This window comes from Otolemur garnettii, unplaced genomic scaffold, assembly GCF_000181295.1.
Source record: "Otolemur garnettii isolate 467f Iridium unplaced genomic scaffold, OtoGar3 scaffold00048, whole genome shotgun sequence".
In the NCBI taxonomy this organism is placed as follows: domain Eukaryota; kingdom Metazoa; phylum Chordata; class Mammalia; order Primates; family Galagidae; genus Otolemur; species Otolemur garnettii.
This window is the reverse complement of record NW_003852443.1, coordinates 7,296,133-7,308,817: the sequence shown is the minus strand read 5'-3', so window position 1 is coordinate 7,308,817 and position 12,685 is coordinate 7,296,133. Positions and strand designations below refer to the sequence as shown.

At 36.7% G+C, this 12,685-nt stretch overlaps 1 protein-coding gene across 2 annotated transcripts in view; it reads right to left on the bottom strand.

Moving 5' to 3' along the window:
• The window catches only part of SESTD1 (SEC14 and spectrin domain containing 1), a 116,682-nt gene that overhangs the window by 55,788 nt on the left and 48,209 nt on the right, over positions 1-12,685 (bottom strand). For both annotated transcript variants that reach the window (XM_023514168.1, XM_003791473.3), the window contains exons 3-4: positions 9,479-9,587; positions 1,618-1,708 (exon numbers count right to left, since the gene is read on the bottom strand). In XM_023514168.1, the coding sequence (XP_023369936.1) occupies positions 1,618-1,708; positions 9,479-9,587 (200 nt within the window). The remainder of the gene's footprint in view (positions 1-1,617; positions 1,709-9,478; positions 9,588-12,685) is intronic.

Below are 12,685 nucleotides of genomic sequence, written 5' to 3'. Positions count from 1 at the left end.
TGACTGTTTTAACTGCCACTGATCAAAGTCCAGTTCAAACAGCAAGTCCCAAACAGCTCATGTGTGACACAGTTGAGTGGCAGGATGAAAGGAAGAACACAAGGTCAGGATTAAGGGATTTTCACCTAATAGTTATTTTAACAACTTTCGCAGAGACGGGGTGAGTGATCTTCAAGATTTGGAACATCAAGTGCTGGAACCATTTTTTGACAGAAAAAGTTATGAGGGGATGCTGATTTGTACCCCCTGAGAAACTGGTTCTCCTGAGGCTGTGTCCTTTCTCACGAGTAAGAGTGATTCCAACACGGAAAGATTAAGTCAAACATTTAAAGAAGAACGAGGCAATGGGTAGAGGAATATTGTGAAGCTAAAATTAAATGAGATCATTTATATAGCAAACTTATTTAGCATAGCACTAAAACTAAAATTAGCATGTTGTTCTCACCCCTTGAAGTTCTTTTTACCCCAACTATCCTATATAAAAAACATTAAGAATCATTCTCCTTAATTATAATTTAAAAGTTTAAATTACATTCCTTTCCACAGAACTCTAAAGCGGCTGCCAATTATATTCATATTTCCCAAATTCACTTAAAATTCTTTATTTTTTTTAGTATCACTGACATTCTCCTAACATTGAATGTTCCTTATCCCAATGTTACTGTCAACTTAAATTTTCCCCAAACCGGCCCGCCATCAACTCCTTTCATCATATTTGCTTCATTTTTGAGCTACAATTAAGAGTCCTTGCTAGGAATGTCCTTTTCACTTCCTTTCATTTAAATTAGATAATCTCTTGGATCTAACTCAAATTTGACCTTCTTTAGAACCCCTTCTAAGGAAAGTAAGGTGCATAAGAATCATCTGCCCTCCAATCACTCCAATAGGTTATTTTTCCATTTCAAATCATAATATCTCCATTACCCTAAAAATAAATCCACAAATGTTAACTGGGCATCTACTGTATGCCAGGGAGCACAAACACATTCTAAGGAACACAAGGAAAAATAATGCAGAACACTGGCAGCAGAGCTCAAGGATGGTGTAATCATAGGTGCTCATTAAATGCTGACTGTGAGCTGCTAAAAGCCCAAAGGACACAGCTATTAAGTAAATTTCTTCTGGGTTATAGATAGATAATAAGAACATCATGAACACTGAGTTTTTGGAAGAAATAGGGGATGAGAAGGGAAAGACATACCAGAATCACCTGAGAAGCCTCTTCCAACCAGACTTACTCAATCCTGCCACCTCCCTATAGCATCAGAATGAGGAGCAGGGACAGAATGATAGACACCACATAGCACAAAGCTCCCAGGTGAGTTTGGTAATGCCTGCCCCACCCTTCTGACATCACTAACCTCCTTGGGTAAAAATGACATCTTATTTTCAGTTAAGAACAAACCTTTAGAATACACGGTTGAGATTTATTTCATTACTTGAATTCAAGCCTATAAAAACTGAACCCGAACAACCTAATAGTGATACGGTCATTTTCAGAACTCAGTCACTGCTGAGAAGCCTCATGATCCAATAAATGAAATGCATTTGCCATTTTCACCATCATATGTTACTGTAAAATAAAAACCATTTCCTGATAGGCAGAAATAAAATTACCTGTAGCATTAAGACTACTGTTTTCACCACATTCCACTGTGATTTTCTGCCATCCACGATCACGGTAAATCCTCTAGCCTTACACTTTTCACTAGAACAAAGCAAAATTAAGAAGTATTAAAACAAGCTACAGATTTTATTCTTCACAATCCTAAACAAAAGAGGTTTACAGCTTATTCATATAGAGAGAATTTATCTCACATAGTTTGGTTCATTTCGTAATAAAAATATTCTTCAGAATATCCTTTTATTTTCTCAAGCAATTTATTTTTCCTGCTTTAAGAAATATTAACAATTTTATTTCAAAGACATAGAAATTTAATGTCTTAAAAAGTGAAGAGATCAAAGCAACTTTCAAGCAGTCTTCCTACTAGTCTCTCAATTACTTTATCGTAAAATGGGAGTGTAGTCAAGTAGGTGGCTAATGACTGCCAAGTGTGTTATGTCCCTGTCTCTCCTTCCTGCCAGAAGCATTAGATTTGTGAATAATTGTTCAAAACAGGGAGAAAATAAGCTTCTTGGAAATTTAATAAAAGGAGGTAATACTTGGTGTACATGATGATTCAAAGCTTAAAGAGATAATGTCTAATCCACCTCTGCTCTCAATTTTGCATTTTCAGTCACTTGACCAGTGAAATATTATCTTGAGTGTTAGAAAACGTGTTATTATGTTCAATTGCTCTAGTATTTACTAAACACATCCAAGAAGTCTCCCTTAGTAATATGCAATAACTTCTGTAGGGAAAAACTCCAACCTACAGAACAAACCCCACACAGCTATGATTGTTACTATTACTATTTTACTTATAAAATTCACATCAAGGATCTCAAATGTCCTCTTTCCACTACTATGGAAGGAGATGCAAGTTTGCTTAGCAGAGCAAGGATTTGGTAGTAAAAGCTATCTTCACCCAAAAGTTTCATAAATTCATAGGAAAGGCAAATGGTAGACCTTTTCCTGGGATTTAAATCCAACGATAGTCCTGAAGATTTTACTACTCCTCCCTACGTCCTCTACGCAGTCACATTACTTTTCAGAGGGTTTGGGGAAAAGTCATGCCCAGTTCTATTGAGGAACAGTGAGGCCATGAGGAGGAGGATGATGACATTGCTAAAAGTGCAGAGGGGGCTCAGACTGCTCTGCAGGCAAGGACAGAAGCTGAGCTTCCAAAGTAAACAAGAAAAAATCAAGAGGTGGAGTAAACTGAAGCATATATCCACAAAATCTTGCACATAAATATTCATAGCATCATAATTCATAACAGCCAAAGAGTAGACTATCCAATGTCCACAGCTGATGAACAGAAAGACAAAATGTGGTAGAGCCAGACAATGAAGTATTATTCAACCATAAGAAGAATGAAGTACTGGGCAGTGCCTGTGGTTCAAAGGAATAGGGCACCGAAGGTGGCGGATTCAAACCTAGCCCTGGCCAAAAAAAAAAAAAAGAATGAAGTACTGATACGTGCTACAACAGGGCTAGACACAAAGGGACATATACTGTATGATTCCATTTATATAAAATGTCCGGAACAGGAAAATCCACAAGCACAGAAAGCTGATTAGCAGTTGACAGGGGCTGGGGAGAGAATGGGGAGTAACAGCAGTACAGGGTTTCTTTTGAGTTGATGAAAATGTTGTAGAATTAGATAGTGAGATGGTTGCGCAACTCTGTGGAATATGCTAAAAACACTGATTTGTATGATATTTATTTTTGTAGATAGTTCATGGTCTATTTTCTCCCCTTTGGAAAACTAATCACCTTCAAATCATTTTTTAAAATAGTCCCATTATGTTCTCACCTAATGCTGTTTCTATCATATCCCAAATAATAAACACATAGATCTTTCTGGAATCTCTTCTACTCTGAATTAATACAAGAGTCTTATTTTATTTGTAGTTCATCATATCATCTGTTTGTCTTTCAATACTTACAACTTATTTTTCTTATTACAGTGGTGAGGATCTCCACTGAAATGTGAGGTATAACTCAGTAAAAAATAATTTAAGTACAGGCGTCCCCCAAGTTACAAACATCTGACTTATGTACAACTTGCACTTATAAACACAGGCTAGTACAGACAGTCCCCGAGTTACAAGCTTCCAACTGACAGATATATAACTTGCTCTTATGATTAGAGTCTATTATAATAGGTAATAGGTAAGTGTACCCGTTCCAACTTACATGCAAATTCAACTTAAGAACAAAACCACAGAACTGATCTCATCCCTAACTTGGGGACTGCTTATTTTCTATTTTTGAATTTGAATTGCAAATAAAAGATTCACTAAGTATTCTTTGGGAAAAAGAAGAAGGTGAGGTAATACAATTATTATGTTTAAGTCAGCAAAAGTAAAAAAAGACTTGGGAAGGGAGGCAAAACTAACAGCTAATTATAGTCTCAGGTAACGAGGGAATTTTTGGAGATCCCACCAACAAGACATCTAGGAAGACCTCTGTGACTCAGGGTACAAGCCTAAGGGAGATGAGGCTAAGCTGGGTGGCTGGCTGTTGAGTGATTTTTTTGGTGAAGAGGGACCGACTCAAGGACTCTCGTGATGCGTGATGGGAGTTTGCAGGAAGGAGAACTGAGACACAGAGCTGTCCAGTGCAGGGCCCTCCCACCAGGAGAGCAGGCCATTCCCGTAACTTGGTACTCTGTTGCCACTGGCATTTACAGCTCTGAGATACAGGTTATACAACTATTTTGTTAAGTAAGTTTTGTACAAAACTTTTACATTTATAATTTATATATTCTATAATTTATATTATATACATTAATCTGTATATTAATCACAGTAATGAAGTTTTTAAATACTACCTGTAGTGATCTTAAAAGCATAACTACTTCATCTTATAGAGTACTTAAAAACACCCTTAGTCATAATTTTTTTACATTTTTCTAAACTAGGCAATGAAAATACACAGAATCCAAAGACAACTATTTCAAAATTGTAATACCAACTAGTTTTTCAGGTATTTGAAAAAAATTAGTTTGGGCTTTTTAAAAAAATTTTCATTCCTATAAGCAGAAGGATGGTTTAAACCAGGCGTCCTCAAACTGTGGCCTGCCTAGGACATTTATCTGGCCTGCTGGGTGCTTTTGCCTCCACTGCCTGTCCTGCTTAGCAACTGACTCATCCCGGGGCCCACAGTCTGGCCCTCCAACGGTCTGAGGGACAGTGAACTATTTAAAAAGTTTGAGGACCCCTGGTTTAAATGGCTTTTAATAAGAACATAATTAATTTAGAAACATGTTATGCTCTTTATAAAGGGCATTCCTATTTTACTATTAACATACTTGTAATTATAGTTAAGCACAGTAACAAAAAAAATTCTAAATCCCTGCCTCCTTGTTCCTACTCTATTAGAGCCTTTCAAGAGTGATGTGGCTGAGTTAAAACAGCCACATGAAACAGACAAGGATGCTTAACAAGCTCACTCACTTTTCCCATAGAAAGGGATTGCCAGTGGGTTTCCTGGGCTCAGTATCCCACAGCTTTTTACTCATTTCTGTGAGTTACAGAGACTCCTCTTCTACTCATACAACTCTACTTATACTTACATAACAGGACTAATTTCACTTACGATTTTATTATAATTACTTGTTTAGAACTTAATTAGATATCCTGCTTCCAGAAAGCAAGATTATCTTTCTAATACCTTGGCCATTTCTAGAACAGTGCTTTAAATACTGAAGGCCTTTAAAAATATTAGCTTATACACAGCACATCACTCCTCAGAATACGACAATGGTTTTCCTTCTTATTCAGAATTGAAATCTTTGATGGCCTTCATGGTCCCCTGTGAACTCACTCCAGCCTGTCTCAAACTGTCCCAGCTACACTAGCCTCCTTGATGTTCACACAACAGGTTAAACTTGCTCCTGCCTCAGGGCCTTTGCACATACTGCTCCTTCTGTCTCCAATGCCCTTTCATCACTTATCTGCAAGCCTACCCCTGATTTCAATCATCTCTGGTAAAATGTTCTCTTATCATTTTGTAAAATATCACCACATACCTTCTTCCACCTCCATTGCTCTCCTGACTCTTTCCAAGCTTTGCCTGCATAGCACTCATGTATATCCAACATGCTATGTACTTAGCTGTAATATCTGTTTGTGTGACCTTTAGGGTGTAAGGTCCATAAGGACAGAAACAAGATCAGTGCTGTTTATCCATTTTCTCAGTGCCTAGACTGATGAGGAGTTCATTGTAGACTTCACATATTTACTGCGTGACTGAAGACTTAGGACCTTCCTGTCTATAAAGCATTTGACAAGTCATTAAACCTCTTCATCCTGATGTTTCCTCTATACCGTGAACAAGTTAGGAAAACTGACTTAAAACAAAAACTTAAATTAAAAAAATCAAACTAAGAAAATGGAAGAGTATCTTCAACAGATGTTGAATGTCTAATCAAGAATAATCAGAAGGAGAAGGGAGGAGGGGTGGGGGGGAAGAGAGAGAAGGTTTGCTAAGCTCTCACCTAACAGGCACAATGTAGGAATATAAGATGCAGTTCGTGGGTGAAAGGCTCAACTACACCTTGGTCTTTACCTAACATACACACACTATATAACCTAATGTATGTACCTTCATATTAATCTAAAATTAAAAAAGAATAATTTGTGAAAGTACTTGGCAGCATTTCTAGAAAGACAATTTATTTTTTTATTTTTATTTTTTTGAGACAGTATCTCACTCTGTTACCCTGGGTAGAGGGCCATGGCATCACAGCTCACAGCAACCTCAAACTCTTGGGCTTCAGCAATCCTCTTGCCTCAGCCCCCTGTGTAGCTGGGACAACAGGCACCTGCCAGTATACCTGACTAGTTTTTCTATTTTTAGTAGAGGTGTGGTCTTGGTCTTACCCAGGCTGGTCCAAAACTCCTGAGCTCAAGGAATCCACCCATCTTGGCCTCCCAGGGTGCTAAGATTATAGGCATGAACCACTACATCCTGCTTATAAAGACAATTTAAGTACAGCCTGAGTTATTTTCTATGATTTTATAATTGGATGAAAAGTAACTTCCCTTTGAGCCAGAAAATACTGTAATTTTAAATGTATATCGAATATACCAAAGACAATGTTAAAACAAATAAGATTTAGAGATTTCTTTTTTAAGAAATTCTTTCCTAAGATTTCTTTTATATTTTACTATATTCACTAGATCTATTTTTATATATCAATTATCAGTTGTGGTAATCCCAGGTTTTATGTAAATTTACTATTAGTTACCAACAGAAATGGCATCATGACTGCAACAGGCCCCTGTGGCACAGTGACCGTTAGTACAGAATTGTAGCTCGATGGCAATGTAGCTTCCTGCCCTAACTCTCCCTATGTTCTCTCATATATAAGATGAGGATGAAGATGACAGTGCTCATTTCATAGGGCCATTATTAGAATTAAATGACTTAATGTTATCTGTTATTTCCTTAAATCTGGGCTATTCTTTTCATAGCTCTCTCCCAATCATCATCATAAGTAAAGGCAAAGGTCCATTTTGAATTTAAATTTCTAAAAGGGAGGCAAGACTAGCCCAGATAAACATTTTATCCACCAAAACAACTTCTGCTGAGTAGACTACTATTGCAGGTTTGTTGATTTTCTAATAAAATGTGAGATGGTTGGAACTGGTGAGGTACCAGGTCCAGTAAGCCCATATGTGAGTACAGAGCTTTGGAGAAACACTCAGAATGGCCCGAATTTGTCAGTCTTTATTAAAACAAGGACTAGCCCTTTATAGAATATGGGGCAGTAATGGCTAGTCTTCACAAAGAACTGGATAGGAGCTACTTGAACATAAACTCAGTATTCAGGCCAGGCTACAGCTGACCTGATCAACTCCTTTATTCACAGGCTTCTACGCAGAGGTCAAAACAAAAAAACAAACTTACAGACAACCTGTAAGGAGTAGAGTCAAGAAATGCCCCCCCATTCTCAAGTGTGCTGAGTTACCTACTTAAAATATGTAGCATGGCACCTTGTCTTTCTCTGGTGGTTAAAAAAAACAAGTATAGGTAAGAAATTGGTTTATGACTTACACTAAAGTAGCTCATATGTGTAATAATTTGAGAGAAAGAGAGAGAGAGAGAGGTTAAATAGTGCGGGCTATTTTGCTTTCCTTCCCCAGAGTATCCATGAACCAGGAGATGTGAGTAAATTTGCTAGTCCCTTAGCCTGCCTTAGTTCCTCCCTGCTCTTGCAAGGTGAGCATCCTGCTTGATTGAGCGTGATTCTAGTATACACAAGCATGCATTTTCTTACAATAAATCTAATCACAAGCCAAATGTGTCTTCTGAAAGTCAGCCTCAATTACAGAAACTGAGGAAATTTCCTCAATTAGGAAAATCTGGGTATCCATGGAAAGCTAGCACAAACTCTGATCCACCCATCAGTTATTTTCAAAAGTAATTTCGACAGTACCGGACTTCACATAAGAGGCAACTACACTGTACTCTATTCATTTGAAGTATGAAAAAGCTCTGGATTCCTCTGAGGAATCGGTGACTCTAGTCCCAGCTCTACTAGTAACTAGCTGTGATCATGGAAAAGTAACCCTAACCCTCTGAGTGTCAACTGGCAGGTGGTTCAGATGGTTTCCAAGTTGCCTGACACATTTATCCTTCTATGAATCTGTCGCTGAACACTTATTTTGTAATTTATTAGCTGTTAAGTCTGGTTAATACCAGTTAACTAAAAACCAGTTTGTTATCCAATGGTAAATAATACAAATTAGCTCAAAGTATTAGCAAGGTTACTCAATACTAACACACAGACCAGGGAATCTGATAATTTTCTTCTCTAGAAAGTGAAAAAATTATAAATCCTCACTTGAAGACATCTATTTTCCTAATACTCAAAAGATAAACAGCAATAGAACAATTAAATTAATGGACAATATTGGAATTAGGTGTAAATTAAAACTAGTTGTTAGAAAATGTAGTTTTAAGCCTGTACTCTGCAAAATGGTTTAAAATGAAATAAATTATTATGTCAATAAAATGCAAATATAGGGAAAATACAAATAATGTTTACTCTAACTAAAATGTTTAAATTCACTAGCTTTAGCTTAAAAGCATTATATGAGATATTTTTATTCCTTTTTCTACCACTACATTTTACAGACACACACACACACACACCCCACCCTATCCCTGCCCTCATTTTTATGCTTTATTGCAGTGGTTTGCAAATCTGGATGCATATTAGAATTACATGGGAAGCTTAAAGGATTAAAAAAATATATGATGAGCAGGCTTCCCAAGAACAACTCAATCAAAATCTCTAATAGTGAACATAGGCGATAGAATTTTGAAATCTTCAGATGACTCTAACAAGCAGCCACACTTCAGCTTCCAGGTATCAGTTGTGAGATAGGAGGCTAGAGAGGAAGCTTTTTTGTTTCCGATGTTGAAGTGATGAGTAGACTCGAGCAACTTTTTGTATTTTTAAAAATAAAAATACATTTTTAAACTCCTAATAGCCTCGATTCACCCATTAAAACCTACAGATGTGTTTATATCAATATAGCACAATAGTTACCTAAATAAAAGATGGTTTTACTAAATTAACTTCTCTAATTCTTCTGAAGTCCCAGGACATACAGATGCTCAATCATTGTGTTTCTAAAAGGGGAAGCACATATGTTCTGGAAATCTGTATATCATGAAGTGTACAAGATCACAATGTAAGTATTTAACTTAACTTAAACGTGAATTCTAGTACTTAGAATTACAATTTCATTGTTAATAAAAAAGATAAAACAGCAAAGTATGCATCAACTATAGCAGAAATCTTTTAATAAGTGAATGAGAACAGTAAGATTTAAGAAAGGACACCTTTCGAGTCACCTTGGAATGCTGAGGAGGTAGTCTAGGGTGACACTCAGCTCGTCCATACTTGTCTGTTCAAGGCATAGTGGAATTGTCAGAATGAGGCCACTTCGTCTGTCTTTTCCTCCTATAAAGAAAAAAAGAGATTAATTTAACATGTAGTAGATACTGAGGCATCACCTAACTTATACATGTCTGAATCCAGTGTGACTGAAACAATTAATGGGTTTAAGACATAATTTTAAAAATATCTGATCTACTTATAGACTGTAAATGTATATAATAGTATGGCAAAATTATAGAAAATACAGAAAAAATAAAGGAAAAGACTTATGAAATCTTCACCCAAAGTAGCAATTATTGTCTCAGTTAATTTTTCTCCATTTAGTCTGCTTCTTACTGTAATCAATTCATCAAACATTTATTGAGTGCCTAGCACAATAAGCAAGATAAATAAATTTCCAGTCAACTTAGGAAGAAAAAATTTAAGTCATAAGAAATAACAGTATGAAATATAATAGTTTATTTGCTAACTTGTTGTATAATGTATATTATAAAATATTATAAAAGGGGATTTAGAAAATGATAAGAGCTGCAGTGAACAAAGTCTCATTAAAAAATTAAGTCTTAAGAATAGAATAGAATTTGTAAACCAAGTCAGAAAAGCATTTTTTTTTTTTTTTTTTTGAGACAGAGCCTCAAGCTGTCCCCCTGGGTAGAGTGCCATGGCATTACAGCTCATAGCAACCTCCAACTCCTGGGATCAAGCGAGTCTCCTGCCTCCGCCTCCCAAGTAGCTGGGACCACAGGCGCCCGCCACAACGCCCGGCTATTTTTTGGTTGCAGCCATCATTGTTGTTTGGCGGGTCCGGGCTGGGGATTCAAACCCGCCACCTTAGGTGTACGTGGCTGGCGCCTTAGCTGGTTGAGCTACAGGCGCCGAGCCAGAAAAGCATTCTGATGAGGAATGATCTGAGTTAATTCACAAAGGTCAGAAAGGCATATATTGTTTGTAAGGCAACAAAGATAAAGTCCTTCCCAGCTGAGAAGAGCTCAGGGGATCTAGATATCAAAGCCTCAGAGGCAGATAGTGGAACACACACCCGATATATGCTCAAGTCCCCTTCGGTTTGTCCTAAGTGTTAAAATGTTGACTTTCGGGTACTTTTATACACACATAGCATCTTTGGAAGTTCCTTATAGGCTTGACTTGCATACTGAAGCCCCAATCTTCTCACCCAAATGACATTTTATGGCAATTCCAGATGTTTAAAAACCAGAAAATACTGAAGGAAACAATTCTACAAGAATTCCAGAAATCTATCACTAAAAACAGAAAGGTATAAAATGAAAAAAAGACTATTAGTGATATGAATGAAATTTGTGACATGCCAATCATAAATGAATTTTTGTCCCTCATTAGGTTAACCATACATATTACCATACTATTCAAGCTCTTTATTTAACATTAATAAATGGCAATTTCAAATGGTTTAACTTAATAATGACTTCAACTACATAGTATCTTGTTTAGAATCAAGTAGTTTTTAGATGGTATGTCCTGATGAATTCCGTTGGTTTGAAAAGATTTTATCACTAAAAAAGTCTGGAAAGTACTGGCTTCAATAATCAATGGTCAAGTGAGAGAGTTAAGAGGAATGGGCTAAGAGATCTTTTATTTACTCCTCAAAATTGGTAAGCTTTATCTACGCATTAAACCAAACCTACAAGAAGGTTAACTCCTGAACTGGGGCACTCTGGCCTACTGCAGAATTGTATTTAGAGGACAGCTTTAATATTCAAGATTACATTTAACTCCATGCCTCGTCAATCACCAGCGTAGAAGTACAAGAGGGGCAGAAGCCTAGAGGAAAAAGACTTTCAAAACAAATATGGTCAACAGGGTCAAATGCAGCACAGAGACAAGTGTCACAGAATGCAAAAATGTCTACGATAAAGATTATTCCACTACTGACAACAGTGTGGGAAAACAGACATTTTCATACACTGTTGGGAGAAATAGAAATTGAAACATCCTTTCCTGGCTTTGATATCAAGGTAACATTGGCTTCATGGAACAAGTTGGGGAGGATTCCTTCCTTCTCAATGTTATGGAATAATTTTTGCAGTACAGGTTCAAGTTCCTCTTTGTTGGTATGGTAAAATTCGGGTGTAAACCATCTGGTCTGGAACTTTTTTTAGTTGGAAGATTTTTTTATTGCTGCTTCAATTCAGTATTTGATATTGGTCTGGTCAGGAGTTCTATTTCTTTCTGATTGAGCCTCAGGAGGTTGTGTGTTTTCAAGAATTTGTCCATTTCCTTCACATTTTCATATTTACAGGCTTAGAGATTTTTATAGTATTCTGAGATGATGGTTTGTATTTCCATGTTATCAGTTGTGACTTCCTTTTTACATTTTTAATTAAGCTTATTAGAGTTCCTTTTTTTTTTTTTTTCTTCTGTTTCTAGTTCACCTAAGAAGAGGCTTGGTAATTATTTATTTTCAAAGAAATAGTATTTTGTTTCATTAATCTTCTGGATAGCTTTTTGCTCTCAATTTCACTTAGCTCTGCTCTAGTCTTGGTTATTTCTTTTCTTCTGCTGGGTTTGGGAATGCTTTGCTCTTCCTTTCTAATTCCTTGAGACAATTTTTTAGATTGTTGATTTGTGATCTTTCCATGTTTTGGACTGCACTGGCTTTCTTTTGGTTTTCAATTGCATGAAATACTGTTTTCCAAACTTTCACAGTGAAATACTGTTTTCCAATCTTTCTGAACGAGTCCTTGTGGGTTAGATGTATTTCCTGGAGATAGGAGATACTTGGTTTACCATGTTTTCTTATCCATTCAGCCAGCTTGTGCCTCTTCAGTGGGGAATTTGAGCTGTTCAGATTTATTGAAAACATATGTAGGTGTGGTAGATTTTTGTTTATTCTACTGTGTAGACCTTACTGCTTTGTTTTACCTGTAGAGCCATTGTGGTATCTCAGCTCTGGAACTCAGCTTTGGGTGATCCTACATTGGTAAGTATCTTTTGTGCTATTCCTGTACTGCAGGTCTCACTTAATTCCTGGAGGGATGGTCTGCTCTTCATAAATCCCCTCAGTAATTGCTTATCTGAGAAGGTCTTTATTTCTTCCTCATACAGAAAACTTAGTTTTCCAGTATACAAGATTCTAGACTGGCCAATATTCTGTTTTAGAAAACTGAGGATGGGTTCCCAGT